The 26,633-nt window shown below is 37.5% G+C and overlaps 2 protein-coding genes across 12 annotated transcripts in view; both read left to right on the top strand.

The window, feature by feature from the left end:
• The window catches only part of LOC307012147 (dematin-like), a 51,809-nt gene extending 40,034 nt beyond the window's left edge, over window positions 1–11,775 (top strand). For 2 of the 10 annotated variants that reach the window (XM_079638481.1, XM_079638474.1), the window contains 11 exons: window positions 61–105; window positions 2,936–3,074; window positions 3,165–3,209; window positions 3,301–3,438; window positions 3,738–3,874; window positions 6,471–6,576; window positions 7,217–7,266; window positions 7,372–7,424; window positions 8,361–8,426; window positions 8,554–8,634; window positions 8,709–11,775. In XM_079638481.1, coding sequence (XP_079494607.1) covers window positions 61–105; window positions 2,936–3,074; window positions 3,165–3,209; window positions 3,301–3,438; window positions 3,738–3,874; window positions 6,471–6,576; window positions 7,217–7,266; window positions 7,372–7,424; window positions 8,361–8,388 — 741 coding nt within the window. In that variant the 3' untranslated portion in view covers window positions 8,389–8,426; window positions 8,554–8,634; window positions 8,709–11,775. Of the gene's footprint in view, window positions 1–60; window positions 106–2,935; window positions 3,075–3,164; window positions 3,210–3,288; window positions 3,439–3,737; window positions 3,875–6,470; window positions 6,577–7,216; window positions 7,267–7,350; window positions 8,427–8,553; window positions 8,635–8,708 lie in introns of all 10 variants that reach the window. The other 8 variants (XM_079638480.1, XM_079638479.1, XM_079638475.1 and 5 more) reach the window with 6 other exon arrangements.
• Window positions 11,776–12,039: 264 nt separating this feature from the next.
• The window catches only part of LOC307011710 (actin filament-associated protein 1-like 2), a 61,329-nt gene continuing 46,735 nt past the window's right edge, over window positions 12,040–26,633 (top strand). Inside the window, exon 1 of one of the 2 annotated variants that reach the window (XM_079637691.1) lies at window positions 12,040–12,306. In XM_079637691.1, the coding sequence (XP_079493817.1) occupies window positions 12,291–12,306 (16 nt within the window). In that variant the 5' untranslated portion in view covers window positions 12,040–12,290. The remainder of the gene's footprint in view (window positions 12,307–26,633) is intronic. The other variant, XM_079637692.1, reaches the window with a different exon arrangement.

Genomic DNA, 26,633 nt, shown 5'->3' with positions numbered 1-26,633 from the left:
TATCTCACTTACTGCCAACAACTGACCTCTCTCTCTCTCGCTGTCTTTTTCTCTCTTTAGAGGTCATTATCTCCTCGCTCTATCTCCCCTCCTCCATCTCCAGAGGTAAGTTGTGTAGTACATGTCTGTCTGTCTGTGAGGTTGAAATGACAAATAAGTAATATACAGCCTAATATCTGTCAACTGAATGGCAGGTTTATATGCTGTTTATATTTTATCAGCACTCTTGCTATGAGGCTTGTCCAATCAGATTAGAGGACCCGAAGTAATTGTTGTGTATTGAAAACAGGGTGGGTTCACATATAACAAAAACATTTATGTTACAGATTATGTACACTACTGTTCAAAAGTTTGGAGTCGGTGAGATTTTTAAATGTTTTTGAAAGAAGTCTCTTATGCTTACCAAGGCTGCATTTATTTAATCAGAAATACAGTAATATTATGAAATAGTATTAAAAAAACATTTAAAAACTTATTTTTTTAATATAGTTATAATGTTAGTTATAGAGCATCACAGTCCCGCCCACAGCTGGTGCCGGAAGTAAAAATTCAATACAATTTCTCCATAGACATTTGGGGTATAAGCCATAAAAACATAACCATACATGGTAGACTTAAAACCAGCTACGGCTGTACTAAGCGATTGTATATGCTCATATAAACGGCAAAAGTTCATGGGGCACTAACCTTGTTTTAAGATAAATGCCTTTTATCTTAAACGCGATGTCTTGAAAAAGTACTTCATTACCCACAATCCTGAACAATCCCACAATCCAACAGTGATGCATCTGATTGGTGGAAGTCGTGTAAACCCCGCGAAGGTCCTTGAAAACAGAGCGTTGCCATGGAAGCAGGATTCTAACCGTAGTAGAGACGGGAACGGACTGTTTTCTTTAGCGGAAGCCATATAAATCGTTTTTAAATCAATAAATTCCTTTTTAAAATAATTTTTTGTATTAATTTATTTGTTAGGTAGCAATGTAATAAGCGGGATAATGTATAGCGAGGCGGTTGTTATAGCGAATACAACTCGCGAAAGGCTGATTAAGTTATGAGCCCGACGCGAAGCGGAGGGGTCTTGAATCAGCCTGATTCAATCATTTGACACAAAATATGAATTACATTATCCCTTACTTATCGTTCACTGTAGATAGGCTACTGTAGCCTTCATATGGTATGAGTCATATCAAGCATTTTATGATGCCACTGTCAAAACAATATTTAGCCTAGGCATACCTCTTCATGCATTTACTGAACATTTGTGTAATAATTCATGGCAAGTTAATAAACTGAATATGATGGTCCAAGAGCAGACCATGCACCGGTCCATGCATCAGACCGGTGGCGCTGTGCACTTTCTGGTTTGCTGACCATCACTTTTTAATTTTCTCTTGTTGTGGATATTAATAAAATACATTAAATGTTATTACAATTAAGGATGAACTATAACTTCATGAAAATGAGCATGGACCTCAACCTGTCCTGTCAGTAGAGTGTCCTGTGTCATAGAGGGCTTTGAAATAAACAACACACAAACTACACACTGACTGAACACACGTGTGTTGACTGAGCGGTGATTTGCAGTCAGGTACAAAGCACTGCACCATGTTGCTAACGTTATCGTTAACCGCTTTCACACACGCACACAATATAAAATACACGATGATAAATATCAAATTCAATACACAATACCTATATAAAACACTATTATTTTTATTTACACGATTACTACTGAAAGAACTGCTATTAACAACACATTCACTATATAAAATGGCTTCAGTCGACTTCAGTGAGGCGCGGTGGTTTATGGGATGAGTAGTTCCTTCGCTCGGAAATGAAAATATGTACACAGTCTTGTACCTTTGCCTTTTTTTGGATTTTCTCTTCGTTTTTTCACTCGAAATGATATGTTGTATGCTTATGAGTTCAGCCATAGCTGGTTATCCTCAGACATGCTCTAAAACTCTTTAGATACGCATTTTTCCAAAAGTCAATGGGAGAAATGAATGGGAAATTTACTTCCGGCACCAAAGCCCTCTCGGGCTGTGGGCGGGACTGTGATGCTCTATTCCTGTGATGGCAAAGCTGAATTTTCAGCAGCCATTAATCCAGTCTTCAGTGTCACATGAAATCATTCTAATATAAAAATATTCAATGATAAAAAAAGTTTTTGCTTTTTAATATTTTTGTGGAAACGCTAATACTTTTTTCAAGATTATTTAATAAATAGAAAGTAGTACAAAGAGCATTTACTGTATTTGAAGAAATCTTTTGACATTTTAAATGTCTTTACTGACACTTTTGATCAATTTAATGTCCTTTCTGAATAAAAGTATTGATTTCTTTTAAAGAATATTAAAATATTAAAAAGTATAAAATAAATCTTTCTGGCCCCAAATATTTGAACGATTGTGTAAATGTAGAACTTAATTGATTAATTTAAATAGTCTTATAATACCCTAGTTTTGTAACAAATTATTTTGTACATTTTTAAAGTCTAAATTAATGTGAGTTCATGTGTATATTGTATATAATAATTATTAAAGAATTAGAAAAATGCTATTTTAAATATAGCTTTAGTTGGAATTCAGACTGCAAGACACCACTGCCACCACTTGGCATGTATATTCAATAGAAGTAATTTTTTTAATAATTGTATTTTTTATTACCTTTTTGACAGAATTTTAATATGCTCACGGTGTTCCTAAATATGTATACCACACATATAAATCAAACAAAATATGAAATGAAGTAAAGTTTTTTTTAAGCACAGTTGATTCACAGTTGATTAAATCATATTTGTTCTTTTTAAAAACTCCACCAGTTTCCTTACAGCAGATATTTGCCCATGTTCAAAGATCAAACTATATTATGATCTGCTTTAGAGTCTCTCTGCATAATTTTTGACACACAGTCTTTCTACATGTAATTGTAGAACAGTCTATCAAAGGACGTGCGGGATTGGTCAGAGCCGAAGTCATCGGGCAGCTCTTCTCCTGCCTCAACACAGCTGAGTAAAAGCATCACCGTCAGCACAAAAGTCCCACATCAGCAACAGCACTTCCACAGGCCAGGTTCAGTACCACAGCCCATCACAAACACAGACATGAAACATCAGGGAACATCACACACTAAATCTAAACAACCGTCATTTTTCCTTCCAGACAACGGAAACAACATGTTCAAGAAGCCGCCTATATATAAACAAGGTATGAAATATCAGTTGCAATATAAATGTAAATGATTTTCTTGAGCATATTGAGTGTATGTGTATTTGAATGGATGTAGATGTCTCATCAGCTGTTCCGCACTCTAAACACATGGAGGATTTAATCATCGAGTCATCCAAGTTTCCTGCCGCCCAGCCTCCAGACCCCAACCAGCCCTCTAAGATAGAGACAGAATACTGGCCCTGTCCACCCTCACTCGCTGTTATAGGTAAAACACTCTCACGTTCTCTTAAGGAATTGTAGGAGAAACACCAACTGCAGTTCAGTTAGCCCTATAAAGCTTACTGTATTATATTTGATATGCAAATTTCTACGGCCTCTAAATTTTCAAAATGTTGTACGCAATCTTCTACATGCCTCCTGTCTACATATTGGTATTTTAGAACACTAACAGTACATGCAAATGTAAGTAGTATTTGGTATCGGGACAGTTTTATGATGTGGTAGTATTCGTTCATCTACTCGTTCTTACACTCTTCATCCCATATTCTTGTGTTTGTGCAACAGAGACAGAGCGGAGAAAGAATGTGGCATCCAAGACAGCTGAGGGAGAGGAGGGTGAGGAGGATGATAAGTATGATGACAATGATCTATCTGAAGACATGTGGAGACTTCGGAAAATGCAGAAGCAAGAGCTCAACAAGGTGTAAAATTATTTGTAAAATCTGTCTGTTAAGGGTGACATGCTCTACAGAGTCCTGCAGTTTTACAGTTAACTATTTTAAATGGCTTTTTTCTAATTCTGTTATATATATATATATATATATATATATATATATATATATATATATATATATATATATATATATATATATATATGTTATATCAATTAAAACAATTCAATTTATACTAGGGAAACAAAAAAAGTAATCAAAGGTGACAATAAAGAAATGTATAAGGTTATAATCTATTTCAAATAAATGCCGTTCCCTATCGAGATGTCTCTCGTATTGCGTAGCATATGTTATGGGAAAAATCCTTTTTTCAAGAATATTGAAGCAACTTTTTAAAACACATTGCAGCTGCACAGCCAGAACATTGAACGCGAGAGCGGTCATTGGCTTTGCTGCGGCAACTGCACAAACCTATGGCGAGGAGGTGCGCGAACCAATCAGGGCGCTTAACGCCCAGTCGCGTCATAGCCCGCCAGAATGGGCGTGGTCAGCAGTTATAAATGCCCCTGTCTCGCCATAGGAACTCAGATCAAATTTCCTTCAGCGAGACTTCTCTTCTCCTCGCTGACCTCTGGAATTGAAGCCTTCGCCGCCATTGAAAAAGCCTTTCAGCAGGACAAGCCTCTGCAACACACATCTGAGGACGTCGGCCCTCAGCCCGCTGTCTGGATGCGCCATCCGGCGTGCATCTATATCCTTTACTACACGGAAGCGTGTTCGCTGTTGCGTTCACGCCTCCTATTCCTAAAAGAGCAAATTTAGGCGTTGTTTCAAATGCCTCGTTCTGCCTGTGCCTCGTGTAGAGGTGGAGACCGTCATATCTCTGCGCTTCCTGCCTGGGCCACGACCATGTTGAAGCTGCACTCACCAAGGGTGGCTGCCCTGAATGCGACGCAATGGACTTAGCCTCATTACGTTCGAGGTTGGCCATCTTCACCAACGACGACAACCCCGCTCCGCAGCCTCCTCTGCTAGGGCCGCACAAGAAAAAGTGCCGCTCACAGAGAGAACCGGAGTGGACAGATTCGAAAGAGCACACGCCGGTCCAGTCCCCGCGTACCTCTCTCTGGAACTGGAATGTTCTCACTCGCCTGTCCTGTTCACACAGGCTGACCAGCGCCCCTCTTCACAAGCCGCGGGTCTTATGCCCTTCGGCACTTCGGACGAGGAGGACTGGGAAGGACGACAACCTTTCCCTTGCCGCTTCGGACTGTCTATGAGTCAAAAGGTCTTCAGTGCCCTCTGGGCGTCAGAGCCCATTCCAAGAGAGGCATGGCCTCTTCATGGGCATGGTCCAGTGGGGTTCCCATTGAAGATATCTGTGTGGCGGCTGGCTGGGCCTCGCCTTCCACATTTATGAAATTTTACAAACTGGAAGTTCCCGCTTTGCAAGCTAAGGTCCTTTCAGTATAAGTGTAAGCACTACCCCTTAATCACTAGATTCAACTAGTTTGATCTGGCCATTATACTCCGTTCTACTGTCCCCACATTAAGCCCGTCAGGTGACCGGCTATATATATATAGGACTGATTTCTCTCTTTTCGAGTCTCATGCTTCTGCCTTGGGCTGTCCAGGAGTGAAGAAAGCACGCACAGCGTTTTGCAAGGGGTTCCCATAGCATATGCTATGCAATACGAGAGACATCTCGATAGGGAACTACTCAGTTACTCTCGTAACCTCAGTTCCCTGAGATGAGGGAACGAACGAGTATTGCGTATCATGCCGTGCTTGTGCTACGGTCAGTGGATCGCTTCAGAAATTTTAATCTGAGTTCTTATGGCGAGACAGGGGCATTTATAGCCGCTGGCCACTCCCATTCTGGCGGCTTCAATGCTTTTTAAAAAGTTGCGTCAATATTCTCGAGAAAAGGATTTTTCCCATAACTGGAACTGAGGTTACGAGAGTAACCGAGTAGTTCTTTTTAACTTTCTATTTTATCAAAGAATTTCCCACAAAAACATAAAGCAGCACAACTGTTTTCAACATTGATAATAATTAGAAATCAGCATATTTGAAGGATTGTGTGACACTGAAGACTGCTGAAAATTCAGCTTTGCCATCACAGGAATAAATTACATTTTAAATTATATTAAAGTACAAAACATTTCATTTAAATTGTTATAATATTTTAAAATATTACTGTTTATACTGAGCATAAGAGTATACTGAGTATAAGAGAATTAAAAATATTAAAAAGTATTACTGACCCCAAAATTTGAAAGGTAGTATCGTACATCCAGTCTTTATGTCCTATTTGTATATTTAAAAATTAAACTTTCTTTCCTGTATTAACAGTTTTTCTTAAACCTTATTTTCTTTGGAAAATGAGGCTAAAAGATTATTGGGTTGGTTCTTATTTGTAAGATCTTTTGTCTCACTCGACCTTCAAGTGAAAGCCATAGTTGGTTTCAAATGAAGGACAAATCTTTAGGGATTCTTGCATTTCCCGTCGAAACAGGGAGCCATGCTGATCAATTCAGTCTCTCAGCCTGAGTATATTGTTTCAGTTTCCATCTCACCCCCCAAACTCCCTCTTCATCTCTCACTCTCTCTCTCTTTGTCACAGATTCAGTCTAATCTAGGAAAATTGATACTAAAGGAGGAGATCGAGAGATCAGCCCCTGTCCACAGGAAAACGCGGTCCCTGCCCGACAGGACACCCATGCATCTGGGTATATTTGAATGTGTGTGTATGTGTGTGTGGTCCTTATTTCCCTATCTTTATAGGGACAAAATGTGTGTGTGTGTGTGTGTGTGTGTGTGTGTGTGTGTGTGTGTGTGTGTGTGTGTGTGTGTGTGTGTGTGTGTGTGTGTGTGTGTGTGTGTGTGTGTGTGTGTGTGTGTGTGTGTGTGTGTGTGTGTGTGTGTCAATTAAACTAACAATTAAGGAAGAACAGAACAATGATGCGTGGAGATAAGCAGTATTACTAACAGCAGCTGTTGTATCTAGTGGACATCTGAGTCAGTCTTTCCACCTGCAGTCAGAGCTTATGCATGACAAACCTATGATCTAAATCAGATTAGAGTTTATAGGTCTCCATGGGAAAGGTCAGAGTCTAGACTGGAGAACTCTTTTCGAACAATTTCATTATTGCATTACTCTGAATTCTGTCACTGAAAATGGTTTGTGATTCCAGTTAAAAGGTTGACCTTGTAGTGACCCCTTTTGGTAAAGAAATGCACTGCATCCACATGATACACATCCCTAATGGAAAAACATGTTGACTTCAGCAACAATACTTTTTATATGATGAGTATTTGGATGATATTTGTGCCAGTACATTAACATGTTTCTTCTTTTCTTTTACACAGCCTCCAAATCCCCCTCTTTTCCTTCCTACACTAAGACCGGGCTTACTAGGGTGAGAAAATAAAATCTGATTTGATATGTCAGCTTTAATTAATTATCATTAAGGAGCCATTCTTAATAACACTGATATAATTAGTCTTGTGTTTATGTGTTACAGCTGCAGTCTGCTGAATTCTCCTCTTCAAACAGTGATAAAGGGAGTCTAAGTAAGTGTGGGGATTACGATATTTCTATTCTATTCTATTCTATTGTAAGAGTGATTTTTGTCATGTTTATTTACACTTCAATCAGAGTGCCATTATCAAGTAGCAATCATAATTCCATCCTATTCTATTCTATTCTATTCTATTCTATTCTATTCTATTCTCAATCAATGAGAAATCTAGAGTGCCGTAATTGAGACGTATATTTATATTCTATTCTAAATAGCAGAGCATTTCCCCCCAGTATTACGAGCACTGGTTATATTTTATTATTATTTATTTATTTTATTATATATGATTAATTTAATATTATCAGATATAATTTAAGAGTCATCATTTTATTCTGTTTTAAATAGTAGAGTAATTTTGATCATGTTTATTTACACTTTAATTAGAGTGCATGGAGTCATTGTTCGATTCTATCCTATTGTATTCTATTCTGCTTTGTTGTAATCTATTCTCAACTTTTTAAAAAGAAATATAAATAAAACTGAATTGAATAGGAGAGATCTTTGTCATGTTTTTATACCTCTTGCTCATTCATTGTATTATTATTTCTCTCTCGTTCTCTCTCTCTCTTTACAGATTTCCAGGTATGTAGTAATTTGCATTCAAATAAAGTGTAACCAAATAAATATATATTCTTAACAGCTAAAACAGACCAAATTACAGGTTAAGTTAGTTCATTTAGCAGACATTTTTATTTAAACCAGCTTGAAATAAGGAAAACCGCAAAACAAGCTGTTCATTGTAAATTGACAATAGGAGTATCAGCATTTCTGATATTTTGAAAGATTTTAGTGAGTCAAGCTTTTCAACCTTCAGTCTCAGCAGAATTTTTAATATTTTTTTTACATTTTACAATCAGATTTTGTGTAATAATTGCACTAATTGCAATAAAAGTGGTTATGATAGGCTTACAGTGGTCTTCTCACTTTTATAGAATGGAGATGCCCAAAGCAGAAGGATAGACAGAGGGAATTCACTCCCTAGTATGTTGGAACAAAAGGTAAAAACTAACCAAGAGTGTTTGGTATTCATCAGAGCTCTTGTACGTATTGTTGCTAAGTGACTGCTTGCTCGTGGTCAAAGTTCATTAATTATGTGTTTGCACTATCTATGTGTTCGTTTGGCAGATTTACCCACATGAGATGCTCATTGTGACCCACAGAGGCAGAAACAAACTCCCACCTGGTGTAGACAGGACAAGATTGGAGGTAAGCATAGTTTTTGCTCATTATTAAACTGTTCTGTTGGGAACAAAGGTTGACCATTGAACCTCTCTCTCCAGAGGCACCTGTCAACTGAGGAATTCCAGAACGTCTTTGGAATGTCCATTGAGGAATTTGACCGGCTCTCCCTTTGGAAGAGGAACGACCTGAAAAAGAAAGTCTCTCTCTTCTAATAGCAGAGAAATGCGTTCTTTTACAAACACTGTCACACATCTGCACTTCCACTTGTGAAAGCAGTACAAGCGATGTAAGTTAAGGAAAGATGAGGAATGTGATTACGGAGCCAGCAAAAAAAAAAAAATCAGTTATCCTTATCGTTTGATAAGCCCCATATCTGATTGCAGCTAACAATCATGTCTGAGTCATTGATGTTGCCTCTTTTTCAAGTTGCAGCTACTATGCCAGGACTTCACTGAGGTTCCTCTCTGTGTGCTTTATAAAGCTGAAATGATACACACAGACATGAAAGCTAGCAGTACACATGAAGCCGACATGAATCGCACTAGTTATTTGAGTAGACCAAATTCAGAAGTTCAGATGGACCAGCAGGAACCTGTGAGTTTCATTCACTATAAAGTCACTGCCACAGTTTTCAGCCTTTATGTGCTAAGCATGAGTTACCAAACCTTCAGAATATGGGTCAGTGACATAAAGCTCATTTTGCCCCCACATGTATTAATTTAATGAAATACATAGAAAATGTGATTCATACATGCAGTGACTTCAACACTCCTCTTCTATGATGAGCATGCTTTTTGGGGAGCATACAGTAAAAATGTCAGGGTGATACGACTGTACCGATATAAAGAAGTAAAATTAAAAGAATGAAATACTTAACATGAAACCTGAAGTAGTTTTGCATAATCTTTTATTATTATTTATTAGAAAGATATCCAATTTTTGAACAAAACTGCTTTACTTGTCTGCTAAATTAAAGTCCAACCACCATGCAGAAAAAACACAAAACAGGAAATGATATTATAGAGGTTGATAAGGTTCCTAAAATGTTCAATAATTTGACCTTTGTATGATGCGGTAAGGTTAGTGCAGGTTGTAAAATGTCATGTGGTGCAACTTTCCAAAATCTATTTATGAATGAATAAATCATCATATTTCTATAATTCATAATATTTGTAAGAAATATGATTTTTTTTGTCAATACATTTACATTAAACTTTAAAAAAATAATAATATTCTGAATAATGACCACCAATGTGCAGCATCCACCTGGATGATGCGACGGCATCATTAATCCCAAATAAAAACCATGTATCAACCATAAAACCATTAACCATACCATTTATTATACTTTATAGTCTTATTTGTCATTGACCCATATTTTTTTTTAAATGTCTGAATATTTGAATTAAGCAAAGCAGCTATTGTTGATCATTCGGAAATTAGTACGATTTATACTAGGGACTAGAGATGCACATATTGCACACCCTCATTTTTTACACCTTAACACAAACAATATAATACCTTAATACCAGTGCAAATACCAGCGGTACAACATACACATATAGCAACAATTCCCATGGCAACAGCGGATGATACAGAGTGAGAGTTTGCTGTTCCAAAGAGAGCTACTGTACATTAGTGAGAGTTTACTAAGTATTGGGTATGAGATGTATGAGTCCTGCATGGCAAATGTATCCTGCTTTTCTTCAATGATGATGCATTGTGTTTTTTGAGTGTGATCAATACTTCTCTTCTTCCACAAGATGTATTGATCGAACAGTTTCACTCGCTCCCTTTATTCTTACATCTTTTTTTCGCTCCCTCTTCCCCAGTTTGCTGCTATTGCCTTGTAAAGCACCTTTACTGTTTTGGTTCTATCCTCTTTTGTTCTTTTTGGGTGGAATTTTCTTTTTCTTTTTTTACAGTGCTCCTGTTTTATAGGATAAGGATAGGTTAGGAAATAAAGGGATTTCATAGGTTAACACCTGATGGTTGCTGCTGGCCTGATGGTTTGATTTTGCAACCCTGGTTTTTGCTTTCTGTAGATTTACAATATTTAACTGGCTCCCTTTTTGAATTGGCCGCGACTCACAGGATGCTAAATTGGAAAAACAGGAAGATGAATTTACCGAACTGTATTTAAAAAAAAAAATTAACACATTCACACAGAGAGATTGCACATTTTGCAACAAAGTATACATAATTATGTTAATGATTTAACTATATTAATTTAAATTTTATGAAAAAGAGTTAACAAATCTAAAGATCTGAATGGCACAGATCCCTGTAGTTCATATATTCTTCTTGCCCACTTCTAATGACATATTATGTGTTGATCTCTGAGCACATGAAATGACTATGCTTTTATTACTCCAATGACCGAATGAAGTGCTTAGATAAAGTGCATGCTTTTTGACTAGAGTTTGTACCTACACAATGGAAATGTATTAAGAACAAAACCACTAAAAAGCAACACATATCAACTTGAGAATGTAGAAGTACAAAAATAGACATTCCACATTCAGTTTTTAGAAGCACTGCTCAAAAGGAAATATGTGAGAGCTATTCTTAGCTTTTTGCCTATTAACAAACCAATGGTATTATAATAATGTATTTTATGTGAACACCATCTGACACCTGATTTACACTTCACAATACTCAATAATCATGAAGTTATGCTACTTATCTTTTTTTTTTTTTCAATGACAGCTTAAAGTTGTGTTTTTCTGGTCTGAAAATATTTGTGGCTTCAGAAGTCAGGCCATCTTTATGAAATACTTTTTGCTGGGAATATTTTGCAGTAAGGCACTCATACTTCATCCTAAAGCACTTGATTCACTCATATTACACTTAAAAGGTTGAATGTTTTCACAGTGAGAAAATAAGCTCTTTTTAACATGCATCTGACAATTTTCATGTGAAAAATGTCCCAAATATTAACATAACATTGATCTGTCTCTATTTCATGAATAGTGTTTTTCTTCTTTTCCTTTTTTATGTGAAAGTGTGATGAATGAAAAAAATAAAATGGATTTAGTAAAATGAGTGTACATTGTTGTGGTTTTATCAGTATTGTTGTTTTATTATTTTGATTTGTAAGTGGCTTACTAATGATTTTAACAGATCATTTGAATTAATATTCAGTTCAATAAAGCTTATGATTTTAACAACGTTTTGTGTCTGGTTTTTGGCAGTAATCTTAACATAGCTGTGGATTTGTTTGGATGCTAAAGTAAAGAAACGTAAAGTTTTGGGAGCGAACCTAATGTTTCTCTTTATAAATGGAATTAACATTTACTTCCTCGCACAGATAAATAATTTACTATTCACTGGTAGCTAATCATAGACAGGTTATTTTGTAATTTCCACTATTGTCCGCATTGAGAGTGTAGCTGGCGCTGTTGAGCTACTGTACATTAGCGGATTTCAGACGCACAGCTGGAGGCGGAGAGTTCAGTGATAGAGATGTGGAGTGGATGTTGACAATGTAGCCGCTTGTTCCGACAGTTTTGCTGTTATCTTCGTTTGACTGTCGCCTAACCCGCAACTCTCCCTTGATTCACTTCGAAATTGCACTTAAATTAATTTAGACTTCGTTTATACATCCAGGAACAAACTCAGCGATGAACTCTGGAAGCGACCGAGAACATTTCACTTGGACGCTTTGATCATTTCCAGCGATGGACAAGCAAAAAGGTATTTCACTGTTGTCACGTCAGTCTGAAGTGTGTATGAGAGTGTGTGAGTGTTGTAACTGTGAAAGCTTCATATGGGCCACATCAGATCCACATAACATTCAGACATGCATTTTCCATATGAAACAACTTTTTTTGGTGTTACTGTTACTGGAGAGTCAGTTGGCGTGCAGTGGCATTGACACTGCATTTGAGATCGAGCAAGATCCTAAATTGTTTACTGTCCGTGGATAATACCACTTGCTAGTAATAATCAGTAATTATGCTAATCATATTGAATAGTTTTAATCTAAGACCTTAAGGTTAAGTCACTCTTATTTATATAGCTCTTTTTACCATTTAGATAGTTTCAAAGCAGCTTTACAGTGATAACAGGAAAATAATGCAACATAGTTTGTTTTGGCTGTACAGCAGCTCTAGAAGAAAAGAGTGTCATTGTCCAACTTAAGTAAGTTCGGTGTTGATTTATTTCCGTTGTAAAAGTCATTAGTTATTAATTTAGTTAATGTATCTATAGAGCAGCTAGTCACACTAGTCAACAGCAGAAGTCACAAGTCTGTGTCCAGTATCATTCACTTTTTTTAATGCAGTTAAATCTTTTATACAAAGTGGCTTAGTGAATTAAAGTGCCTAAATGTCTTGGTCAAATTAATCCGTCCCACTGGGATTCAAACCAACAACCTTTCCACTACCATCTGCAAAACTACACCACCAGTGCAAACAATCATCCATTTCTGAACACATCTCAGCAACTCTTTCAAATCTCAGAGAGGTGTTGAATTTTTAAAAGTAAATTTCTCGTAATTGCAGTTTGTGTTGTTGTAGTCGTGCAGATTTGATCATTGTTCTGGAATGTCAGTAATAGTCCTACAGCTTCCCCCATCAGTCACGCCGCCATGAATGAAATCTCAGGAGAGGAGCGAGTTTCTTGGTTTGTTTAAGTAAAGGTCAGAGAGCTGGGCTAATTTCACCAGTGGCGGCGTAGTGTGAAGTCTGACAGGAGCAAATGAGCTTCTCCACCTCCTTCTGTGCTCCTTTCTGTTTCTGAAAAAAAACAAAGATGTGCTGGAGAAAAATACTGGCATCATTGATAATATTACTCTTTATCTTCTATAAAATATTTTTCCTGACATTTTCTATAGTGAAATTCTTTAGGCTGGAGTTGGAAGATATATAAAAAATTAGCTAAATATTGAAAAATGATAGATGTTGCTGATATAAAATTAAATAACTTGGTAAATTTGACTTATCTAGTGAAAACTAGTGATGATGGCTTTGATTTGAAAAAAGATTTTAGCTTTTTTGGTTAAACACGTTTTTAGCTGTTTTTAGAAAAATACATAAATAAATAATAATGATATATCTCATTTAGCCTGGTCATTCAGTTTTTTTTTTCCCAACAAGCTTTTTTCCTCTTCCCTGTTCTGTCACTATCGGTCAAAACAAGAATGTGACCTCCCACACAAACACACACACATAGGCATTATTTGCCGTTGGGACGTGTTCCCACTCACCACCACTTTTTGCCAAAATCGATTTTGTTATTTAAAATCCACTGAAAAAAAATAGTGTGGAAGGATTACAACACAAAGGAAAATCCCAATCTGACATGTAACAAAATGTAATACATGTAACACAAAATACATTTGGGGCGACCATGCTGGCCTGATCTATAAAACACATATCGGGATTTATATCAGATCAAATATGTCACTCTCCTGAATAGAAATAAGCACACAAATTACATGAAATCATTAGATTACATTAGTTTATTAGATTAGATTAGACGTGAATGACTATAATGCGTTAAGATCTCGCTCAAGTACTGGGGAGCTAAACCATTTAGTGCTTTGTAAGTAGTAAGAAATATTTTAAAATTCAAACGATGTTTAATAGGGAGCCAATGCAGTGTTGACAGAACGGGGCTAATATGGTCATACTTCCTGGTTCTAGTGAGAACTCGAGCTGCTGCGTTTTGTAGAACCACCCAGTAGAACATTACAATAATCTAGCCTTGAGGTCATGAACGCAGGACCTAACTGTTCCGCATTTTTCATTGAAAGCATATGTCGTAATTTATATATATTTTTAAGATGGAAGAATGGGGTTTTACAAATGTTAGAAACATGGCTTTCAAATGAAAGATTGGTATCAAAGAGCACACCCAGGTTCCTAACCAACGACGAAGACTTGACAGAGCAGCCATCAATTGTTAGATACTATTCTGGGTTAATACGTGCAGAGGTTTTTTGCCCAATAATTAGAAACTCTGTTTTTTTTTTTTCAGAATTACGTAGTAGGAAATTACTAGTCATCCAAATTTTTATATCAGCTATGCATTCCCTTAATTTTGTGAATTGGTGTGTTTCGTCGGGGCGCGAAGAAATATAGATCTGAGTATCATCAGCATAACAGTGAAAACTAATTCCATGCTTCCTAATGATATCTCCCAAGAGTAGCATGTACAGGGTGAACAGTAACGGCCTTAGTACGGAGCCTTGTGGTACACCATACCGAACTTGTAATCGATAAGACATCTCTTCATTTACTGCTACAAGGTCAGATAAGTATGATTTAAACCATGCTAGTGCAATTCCACTAATGCCAACATCATTTTCGAGTCTGTTCAAAAGAATTTTGTGGTCGATGGTATCAAATGCAGCACTAAGATCGAGTAACACTAATAGAGAGATACAACCACGATCAGATGATAAGAGCAAATAATTTGTAACTAATGAGAGCTGTCTCAGTACTATGGTCTAAATCCTGACTGGAAATCCTCACAGATACCATTTCTTTCTAAAAACGAACATTGTTGTTTGCCTTTTCTAGTATCTTTGATAGAAAAGGTAAATTCGAGATCAGCCTGAAATTGACTAATTCTCTAGGATCAAGTTGCGTTTTTTAAATAAGAGGTTTGATAATAGCCAGCTTAAAAGTTTTCGGTACATATCCTGGAGACAAAGATGAATTAATGATATTAAGAAGAGAATCTATGACCTCTGGAAGCATCTCTTTCAATAGCTTAGTCGGTATAGGGTCTAACATACTGTACATGTTGTCGATGTTGATGATTTAAGAGTTTAGACAATTCTTCCTCTCCTATAGCACTGAATGAATGACATTTTTCCTCAGGGACTCTCACAGTGCACTGTCTGATGCGATATTGTTGTAGACGGTTGCATAGTTAGTTATAATTTTCTCTCTAATATTATCCATCTTGTAAGTAAAGAAGTTCATAAAGTCATTACTGCTGTGCTGCTTGGAAACGTCCGGTGTTGGAGCTTTATTTTTTGTTAATTTAGCCACTGTTTCAAATTAATACCAAGGGTTGTGTTTGTTTTCTTCTAAAGAAAGAATGTTTGTTTTAAGGCCTTTCTGTACGCAATCGAGCTCTCTCTCCATGCAATGCGAAAAACTTCTAATTTTGTTTTCTTCCAGCTACGCTCCATTTTTCTGGCTGCTCTCTTAAGGGCCTGAGTGTGCTCGTTGTACCACGGTGTTGGACTATTTTCTTTAAGCGCAATGGAGCAACTGTGTCTAAAGTGCTGGAAAAGAGAGAGTCAATCATGTCTGTTGCAACATCGAGTTCTTCTCAACTATCTGGGATGCTGAAGAGATGAAACTGATCAGGAAGATTATTTATAAATCAATCTTTAGTGGCAGAAGTGATAGTTCTGACATATTTATAACACAGAGTCTGCTTTGCTACCTTGGCTAAATTAAGTATACACAAGATTAAATAATGATCTGAGATGTCATCGCTCTGCTGCAGAATTTCAACAGCATCAACACTGATTCCATGTGACAATATTAGATCTATAATTACAACAATGAGTAGGTCCTGACACGTTTTGTCTACAGTAACTCCAATAGAGTTCAGAATGTCTGTAAATCCCAATGCTTCTTATTATTATCTACCTGGATATTAAAGGAGAACTCCGGTCAATTTTAACATTGAGCTCAATTTTTAGTAAATTTGGAGTGCTGTCAATACAGAGAACAACGACAAAAATCGGTCTTGCCTACACCTTGTTATCCTCTTTTTAAAATTTGCACCCTGTTGACTTCAATGGGGCACATTTTAAACCTGCTTTTAGCCTCTTAACATCTTTGATATGCCATTACAAGTGCCCAGCCATGTTAGATGATTCCTTCAGAGTGAACACGAGTGAATCTGACTACAGTAGATGTGAAAGATATGAATAAAAATGAGTTATTTCAGCCAGCGCAAATACCTGTATTTACATCCTGTTTTCGGTCGAAGTCCAAAGTAGTCGATTGTCGAGTTCACGCGCATAGGTTTAGTTACCTATGATCACGCGCGTGAACTCGACAATCGACTACTTTGGACTTCGACCGAAAACAGGTTAAAAACGTGCCCCATTGAAGTCAACAGGGTGCAAATTTTAAAAAGAGGATAACACAGTGTAGGCAACACCGATTTTTGTCGTTGTTCTCTGTATTGACAGTACTCCAAATTTACTAAAAATTGAGCTCAATGTTAAAATTGACCGGAGTTCACCTTTAAATTCACCCACATTTAGGACTTTATCTGCAGCCACTAACTCTGATATAAAATCAGCAAATTATTTGATAAAATCTGCCCTGGTGTCCTGTTTACAGTAGCCAGCACAAATGTTAAAAGGGATTTATCACTTATGCTAGATAACGTTACAGAAAGCACCATAACTTCAAAATAATTATATTTGAAACTACAGTTCTGAGTAATACTGAAGATATTGCTATAAGTTACAGCAATACCTCCCCCCTTTCCTTTTAAACAAGCATCTTGTTTATAGCAGTAATATTGTGGGGTGGACTCATTTAAAGTAATGTAGGCTAATTGTCTGGTTTTACCCAAGTTTCTGTCAAATACAGCACATCTAAGTTATGGTCTAATCATATCATTAACAATAAGTGCTTTTGAAGAAAGGGATCGAATATTCAGCAACCCAAGCTTTATCATTTGTTCATCTGCATTATATTTGTTTTTTATTTGTTGAACATCAATACAATTTTTACCCTTAAATGGGTTTGGGAGTTTTTTGTATTTCCTAGTACGGGGAACAGACACGGTCTCCATATGATGATATCTAGGTGAAAGAGTCTCTATGTGATGGGATTTATCTGACCTCAGTGACGTGTGACAGCTAGCAGACGGTCGGTTTAGCCAGTCTGTCAGCTTCCTGACCTGAGCCCCAATTCTTTGAGCTCCAATTTCATGGTATGTTGTATTTCAACGTATGTTGGAGATTAATACTTTGTAAATAAAGTGGTAAATAATGTTTTTGTTTGCGCAAACAAAGCAATTGCATCGCTTCATAAAATGAAGGTTAAACCACTGGAGTCTTATGGATTTCTGATGCTTTTCCTACCTTGTTATTTCATTTACCTCAGAAAAGCCATTCAGTGAAAAAATAACTCTGGAGAGGGCCAACAAACATGTAGTACAAACATAATTATGTAGTTCTAAAGTTATTATTATTACTTTATAATTATAACTTGGACTGGACAGGGGTGGGGAATAACAGTTACAAGTTACAATAGATCACCCACAGTGTAATCTGTCAAAATGATTGTTGGCTTTAGGTTTTTCCGTCACTGCTATAAAATAATAATTCGGTCAACGTGACCTCTGGTTTTGATCCCACTGAGAACTAGCATACTACCATGGACATCTGCTTGAGATTTCATTCATTTTTCTCTTCAGACAGACTTTCTATTGTGTCAGACAAAAGGGTCAACTGTCAACAAGTGGTCAAATCAGTTGACCAGAGGTTATGCACCCTTTTGAAGCATTTTGGCCAGGAATGCAAAATGTCTATCTGTGTCCTCAGCAACACAAACACACAAAGTGGGTGTTTGAAGCATTTCCGAAATGTTGATGACGCCCATTTGCCTCGGGGCATTAGTTTTGCTAATGAATCGTATGCAGAGGGTGGTTTCACCCCCTCATAGAACGTGACTTAGAAGTGGTTGTGTATTTACATTAATATGAATGCAGCCACTGTTGCATGAGAACATACGATAAAGGACTTTTATTTCATATTGATTACCAAAAAGTTTTGCATTCTACTGATTTTTGTGTTAATGTAAAGATGTATTTTGTATTTGGTCCAAAATATATTTATACTGTAATCAATATAAGGATACTTACAAGAAAATGCTCAAAGTTTAACTTGCAGAATGAAACATTTTTTTCTTTTGGGTTAGGTTATGGAGAGGGAAGGTTAAATATAGAGATAATGAAATTACAGAGTTCAAGTGTATAGTAATTTACCTGGTCAAACAGTTCATGTAAGTTTATATACGAAATTTATATACAATGTTCAGCATCACTTTCTATAATGTAACTTTGTGTGCGCAGACAGTAGATTACCACAGAAAATAATTTGGCCTTGTCCCAAGGTTTGTGAAAACTACAGTTCATCAATCACATCATCAATCCAAGGGTTTTCCTCTTTAGGTGGGCCCAGTTAAAGCAAGGTACAGTAGTGTGCTTTAAGGAAAATTAGGTTAGAAGAAAGGACTTTAGAAAGAAAGGTTTATTAGAACCTCAAAGATATAAAGGATGCAGGTTTGTGTGTGTTTGATTTCGACGGAAGCCAGTAGCTGGATACTTTGACCTTTGAAACGTTGTTATGACAATGCTCAATATTTATCCTCCGCACATTTTACAGTTCCTGCACAAAGTGAGAATGGGTGGGGCAACTTCTTAGCGAACAGTTGTTATTGGCTCAAGTCTACGAGAAACAGTGGAATATCAATGGAATCAAATGTCATTTAAATGTGAAAATATCACATACATAATAGTCAGATTAAGGCTACACATTGCTTTCTAAAGTTGCCAATAGTGTGGCAGTGAGACATGGGGGAGTTTGGAGAAGAAAAGAGGCTAGTATGAAGACTGAGACCTTGAGAATGACAATTTGAAGGACAGAGGGCCTTCGCCACAGGCAGCTATTGACATCTGGCTGGAGCTCTGTTTGCATAATGACTTTACTGTTAGCACTCCATCGCCAGCTCTGTCACATCTGAAGGTCAGTGTGTTCAATAAATGAAACAGAAGTCTCATACATCTTTACAGGAAGGTTTTTGGAATAGGTGCTTGCTATGTAAGTGTTATCTCCTTTACAGGCCCAAATTTCTGAAGAAAAACCTTTTTTTTTTTCATTTAGTGTTAACTATAAGCTGTTCATCCACAGTATATTTTATTTGCATTTATTTGTTGTTTGCATTCATTTGTGACTGCAAAATCATCTCAGTTACTAGTGTAACCCCGCTCCCTGATGGTCGGAACGGAGGCGTTGTGTCAAATTCTGACACTAGGGGTCACTCTTGGGAGCCCCAAACACCTTTGACGTATTCAGAACAGGCAAATGCAGTTGGAATGTGGAATTTACATGTCTAGCCACTACCCCGGACATAAAAGGAGGCCAGCGTGCTCCACACATTCAGGTTTGTGCTGAGGACCCAAGACGGCATCTCGACCACTTCAGTGGCAGTTCAGAGTTGTGGCAGGAAGGACAAGGGTTCCCCTCCATCAGGGAACGAGGGTTACAGTAGTACCCTAGACGTTCCCTTTCATTCTCCTTCTCTATTGACAATGGAACACCACGGAGAAAACATCCTACCCAAAGGGGAGGTTAGTATGTGGAAAGTACATCCTATGGACTCACCTCCCTGTGGTGGGCTCTACCTGACAAGGGAGAGACTACCGGCCACAGGAACTGGCGACAGAGCAGGCTCTGTCCAGGGGAAGACACAGTGTTAGATGATAGGGAAACCGAACTGTGGAAGAATACATTATATGGATCACTGTTAGGGAATCACTACATGTCAAGTCAAGTCACCTTCATTTATATAGCGCTTTTAACAATATAGATTGTTTCAAAGCAGCTTTACAGTGATAATAAGAAATTAAAGTAACAGAGATTGTTTTGGCTTTAGAGCAGCTCTAGAATAAAGTTATTGTCCAGCTAAAGTTAGTTTTGATTGATTCACTTCCGTTGCAACAATCATTAGTTATTAACTTATAACAACACGACACCGTTCTAACAAAAAAAAACTAATGCGATCTGGCCAAATTGCACAAAACATTGCCTGGTGGCTCGAGAACTCAAACCATGAAATAGGTTCCTAGGTACAAGCCTTGAAAAATGTATAATACAGAAAATGTTTTAATCGCTTCCGCGTAGCCACGTGAACTGGAATTATCCCAACAACGGTTTATCTGTACAGAGGTAAAGGGAAGGAGGCCTTCACAGGGGAATTTGTTGACGTCATGTCCAGGCGCAGGTCCTTCCTCAGATCTCGATCCGGTGGACTGCGGTAAACCTCAGGATAAACAGAGAGACTAATATTAGCGTAGACGCAATCCTTCTTTTAATGTATCAAGTACATCAGAATTTATGGGAAGTGTTCCTAGTTCCCGCTGACCTAATCTATGCAGCCTAACATTGAATTATATAAGTCTATAATGTGTTATGTGTATGCTAGGTCAAAGATATGTGTTTTTAGTCTAGATTTGAACTGACAGAGTGTGTCTGCTTCCTGGACAATGTTAGGAAGACGTGTTCCAGTCTTGTTTTGGTGCTAAATAGGAAAAGGATGTACCGCCAGCAGTCGATTTTGATATAGGTATTATAAACTGGATGGAATTTTGAGATCGCAATAGACGTGACGGACTATAATGCGTTAAGAGCTCGCTCAAGTACTGGGGAGCTAAACCATTGAGTTCCTGGTTCTGGTAAGAACTGTTGCCTCTGTGTTTTGGACCAGCTGTAGTTTGTTTATTAAGCGTGCAGGACAACCACCCATAAGAGCATTACTTTCAATTATTACAAGCATTACATTGACTTTCAAATGAAAGATTGGTATCAAAGAGCACACCCATGTTCCTAACCGACGACGAAGACTTGACAGAGCAGGCATCGAGTGTTAGAGAGTATTATAGGTTAGTACATGAGGAAGTTTTTTGTCCTATATTTATAATCTCAGTTTTTTCAGAATTAAGTAGTAGGAAATTACTAGTCATCCCATTTTTTATATCAGCTATGCATTCCGTTAATTTGGTGAATTTGTAAGTTTTGTCAGGGCGTGAAGAAATATAGAGCTAGTATCATCAGCATAACAGTGAAAACTAATGCCTTGCTTCCTAATGATATTTCCTAAGGTTAGCATGTACAGAGTGTACAGCAACGGTCCTAGTACTGAGCCTTGTGGTTCGTCATACTGAACTTTTGATCGATAAGGCGGTCAGATAAGTATGATTTAAACCATGCTAATGCAATTCCACTATAATGGCAACATAATTTTCAAGTGTATTTAAAAGAATGTTGTGGTCAATGGTATCAAATGGAGCACTAAGATCGAGTAACACTAATAGAGAGATACAACCACGATCGGATGATAAGAGCAAATAATTTGTGACTATGACCAGTCGAGCCACGAACGCCGTGCTACGTGAGCTGAACTGTGACTTAAACCTATCGACCAGCTCACTTAGGACGGCGTTCGTGGCTCGACTGGTTGAGACTGTTTTACAAAGATGGCTCCTGTCTGTATACGCGACGTGTACTGTCTTTATAAAGTATCTTCTTATTAAACTGTCTGTACACTTACAAAGTTCTCAATGCTTCGGTTTGCATGTAGGGACCCTCATTATGCTACTGTGTTAGTATGAGGCTATTTTGAGCCTTGTTGTGGTATTAACTAGCGATTTCTTTTTACTTATATTCGATGCCCCATATACTAGCGTTATAAGTATTTTGAGCCTTGTTAGTGGTATTAACTAGCGATTTCTTTTTACTTATATTCGTAATCCCCATATACTAGCTAATCAGTTTTTAGAGATGATTTAACGAGTTTAGAAAATGCTTCTATAGCAATGAATTAATAAAAAATGTCCTCAGGGAGACACTACAATACACTGCCTGATGCGATACTGTAGTAGACGGTTGCATAGTTAAGTAAAGTAAAGTAAGTAAAGAAGTTGTAAGTAAAGAAGTTTATAAAGTCATTACTGCTGTGCTGCTTTGGAACGTCTGGGGTTGAAGCTTTATTTTTCGTTAATTTAGCCACGGTTTCAAATAAATACCTAGGGTTTTGTTTATTTTCTAGGGTTGAAAAATATGCAGATCTAGCAGCTTTTAAGGCCTCTCTGTACACGATCGTGCTCTCTTTCAATGAAGTGCGAAAAATAAATAAATTCTGCTCTCTTAAGGGCCTGAGTGTGCTCATTGTACCACGGCGTTGGACCATTTGATTTAATCTTCTTTAAGCACAGAGGAGCAACTGTGTCTAAAATGCTGGAAAAGAGAGTCAAAAGTTTTGACTGAACTACTTTGAAATGGACTACATGGGGACATTTAATATTCAACAATATTATAGATCTGCCTTAAAGGTGGACGATGATGAAATAGTTTTTTGTATTATTTTCATGTTATCACTGTGAAGCTGCTTTGATACAATCTGTATTGTAAAAAGCGCTATATAAATAAAGGTGACTTGACTTGACTTGACTTGACTTGACTTGAAATGAACTACAAGCAGGTCTCTTACAATCCATCTTCTACGGAGAATGCCGGCGAATACACAAACCTGCCAGACATAGCTATGTGAGCGTGCCGTGAACGCGCATGACGTCACGCCCAGTCTAAAATTCCGGCCCGAATCCCTCTTATTTATTTTACTTTACTGGATTATAGAGACAATCTCAGTGATCAGAGAAGGGCTCATTCATCCCATCAGGCAATTGTTTAAGCATGTATGGGTTAGAAAATGGGTATTTTTAACATGAAAAGTTGCTTAATGCACCTTTAAAGCTACAAAAGTAATTTTCCACTTTGGTTGTTTTATCACCATTGTTGACAAACGGCTGCGGGAACATTAGGCTGCTTTCCCTTTAAGATTAATGCACAGACTTAATATAAATGACACGCATCCATTTTCTTTCTTAATTGTTTACAACATATAACTGACTTTGTTTACAAGGATATTCGCAGAGACCGGCATTTTGACTTAATTTTGCCTGCACGTGTCCGTTTAAGCTCAAAAGAAAGAAAAAGGGACTGAATTCGCCGGTCACGTGCTGTCTGTTTATGCGCACAGAAAACAGTGCGTGAGTCCTCTTGCGCTTGATGCCTGACTCGACTTAAAAACACATTCAAATGATAAACTTTCACTCAATGATGGTTAAACTTTGCAAATAATCTGCGAATCACATGCATTCTGAACCGCGGTGCAGCTGGCCCATACGTATCATGTATCAACTACGATCCCTATACTGCGATATCGATGTAAAAACAGATCTAAAATTGGTCTCAACTCATCTCCTTTCTTGGATACGATGAAGTAAGGGCTTTAAAACCCCTTCATCTTAGCTGGAGGGACAGGCTCTATCTCTTCTTTTTTTTTTTTTTTTTTTTACTTTATTGCCCATATTAAACATTGCTGCCAATTTATGCAATACAGTACCAACATAAACCCACAAACACTCTCTCAATGAGAGGTTAAAGCAACAGAACACACAAAACACACACAAAAAAGTCACCTTGTGGTTGAGAAACGTTCAAGATATATATTGACTACATAGAAGCAGGGTAAATACATAATTGCATATCACAGTATGTTCAAGCTATTATTCTAAATCAAGGCCTAGAATGACAGGAGTCCATCTTCTTACAAACACAGGTAATTTCAACTGTAAAATAGCAGTCATATTTTCCATTGTACGGACTAACCGTACAACCCCTAACCCTAACCCTAACCCTAACCTAACCCTAACCCTAACCCTAACCCTAACCTGACTTTTTGTATCCACTGGGCTATTATAGGGGGGCTAGGCTTCAACCAGTTAATAGTGATAATTTTTCTTGCAATCATTAACAAAGTATGTAACATGTGGCGTTGGTCCTTAGAAAGCAAGTTTTCAGGTATTTTCTCCAGTAAAAAATTAAAGGGTCCAGAGAAAAATCCATCTTGAAAACTTTACCCACTTCCTCTTTAATGTCTTTCCAGTATGTTGGTATCACAGAGCAGTCCCTGAATATGTGGGTATGATCCCCCATCATGCCACAGTTCCTCCAGCAAATGTTGGGGGCATTGTTTTTAAACATTGATACCTTAAGAGGGGTCCTAAAGAATCTTATCTTTATCTTCCAGTCAAATTCGTTCCACATTTGACTTCCAATCCCTGTATGACTTGCCCGACATATGTCTTCCCATGTTTCATCCTCTATAATTGTATTAGGTTCCATTTCCCATTCATTTTTAATATGAAGAGTATTGTCTGAAGTGTCTTTCATAAGACCTGTCAACATTCGGCCGGGTTTTATCCGGTTTTTGACCCCCATTGTGCTTTTTTGTCTGGTCCTTTTGTTTTCCCTTGTTTTCAGTTAAACTATTTAAATGTAAATCTTAAAGCTTTGTAGGTTAGTAGGTCGTCCAGTTTTTTCCTTGTCTCTTTCAGTGCATGTAACACTATGTAACAGTGTTTATTGTGTCATGTTTGTGGTTTCACTGTCTTTGGTTTTTGCATTCAGTTTGTACCTTGTTTCTCTGTCTTATTAATTGTATTCTGTTATCCCTAGTCATGTTAATTATTAGGTCCCTTGTTTCAGGTGTGTTGTCCTGTTAGTTTGTATCATAGATATTATATAGAGACTAGATGCCCTATTGGCCGCTGGGCACCGAGAAATACGGCCGCCATCTTAAACCGGTCGTACTCCTAGTTTCGTTGCTTAGCAGCAGTTAGATTCCAGAGCACTGTGGAGCATTTTCCTGTTCTAATCGGCGGACCAGCGCAAATAGGGCCCGGGATTACTTTTAACAAGTAAATTTTAACATTACCGTACGTTTGGTTGTATTTTGTGAATAGAATATTACCAGATAATTGAGGAGGAGCAAGGATCTTTGATATTACTGTACTGAAATCGTAGCCAGCTAACGTTAGCTAGGCTGTGTTTACTGCATCACTCGGCATGGAGAGGTGGGGTAAAGTAATAATTACAAGAGCTTCTCGGTTATCAGATACAAGCATTCAACGGCCCTGTAGTATAAACATATATAAATATAGGTTATTTGTTTGCGCATGTGATATCAGGAAGCAATGTAACGTTAATAACGTTAACGTTAAAGGGTTAGTTCACCCAAAAATGAAAATAATGTCATTAATGACTCACCCTCATGTCGTTCTAAGCCCGTAAGACCTCCGTTCATCTTCGGAACACAGTTTAAGATATTTTAGATTTAGTCCGAGAGATTTCTGTCCCTCCATTGAAGCTGTATATACAGTATACTGTCCATGTCCATAAAGGTAATATAAACATCATCAAAGTAGTCCATGTGACATCAGTGGGTTAGTTAGAAGTTTTTGAAGCATCGAAAATACTTTTTGGTCCAAAAATAACACAAAATAAGACTTTATTCAGCATTGTATTCTCTCCTAATCTAATCTAGATTTTTTTTATTTTTTATTATCTAGATAGATCTTTTTCACATCTTCACGGACACAACAATGATTTTCCTCGTGTGTTAATATTTTTCCTTGTAATAATGTATGATTTGCAAAAATGAAAACTGCTGCATCTGTTTATATTATAGAATCAAAGTGGATGCGCGTTAACATTATGGCCAAGCACGCGCCCTTAAAATACCATATCACTAACGCGCAACGCGCCACTGTCTTTAGACTGTTTTTTTCCTGGTCAATGGCGCAATTGCTTTCTAAAACTGGAAAATAGCACCATGGAAGTTTTGCGCCGGAACACGCCTCCTCTTTGCGCTGAACCGCCCCCGCGAGCGCAAGTTAATTTCCTAATTTACCGACGTGCGTCTGTGGAGGGAAAAGTCCGCTGTGCGCGGGTGCAAAATAGGAATGATACATGCGTCGGTGTTCAAAGTCAATTGCGCTGGGTGCAAGATAGGGCCCCTTGTGTATTTTTTGTTTAATTAAATCATCATTTAACAATGAGACATTGAGTCTCCAGTATTTAAATGCTTTGGTTGGCCCTATATTTACTTTTTAAGGTGATTGGAGCGTGATCAGATATGGTGATTGGCTCTATATTACACTCATTGACCCTAAAGAGATCTGGAGTAGCTGCCATGAACATGTGACATAAAAGTAAAGTCCTTCTCTTTGAGGTGTAGGTGCCTCCATACATCCACTAAGCCCAATTCGTTCATCATTGCCTGTAGTGTGGTGGACTTTCTAGATACTGAGCCAACTTCTGCAGGTAGCCTATCCATATTTTGTCTCAGGACAAATTAACGCCTCCTATTAACACAACCCCTGTTCCTGCTAATAAAGTTGCTATGTCT

The sequence above is a fragment of the Phoxinus phoxinus genome (assembly GCF_949152265.1).
Source record: "Phoxinus phoxinus genome assembly, chromosome: 15".
Taxonomy (NCBI): domain Eukaryota; kingdom Metazoa; phylum Chordata; class Actinopteri; order Cypriniformes; family Leuciscidae; genus Phoxinus; species Phoxinus phoxinus.
This window is presented reverse-complemented; position numbering and strand designations above follow the sequence as displayed.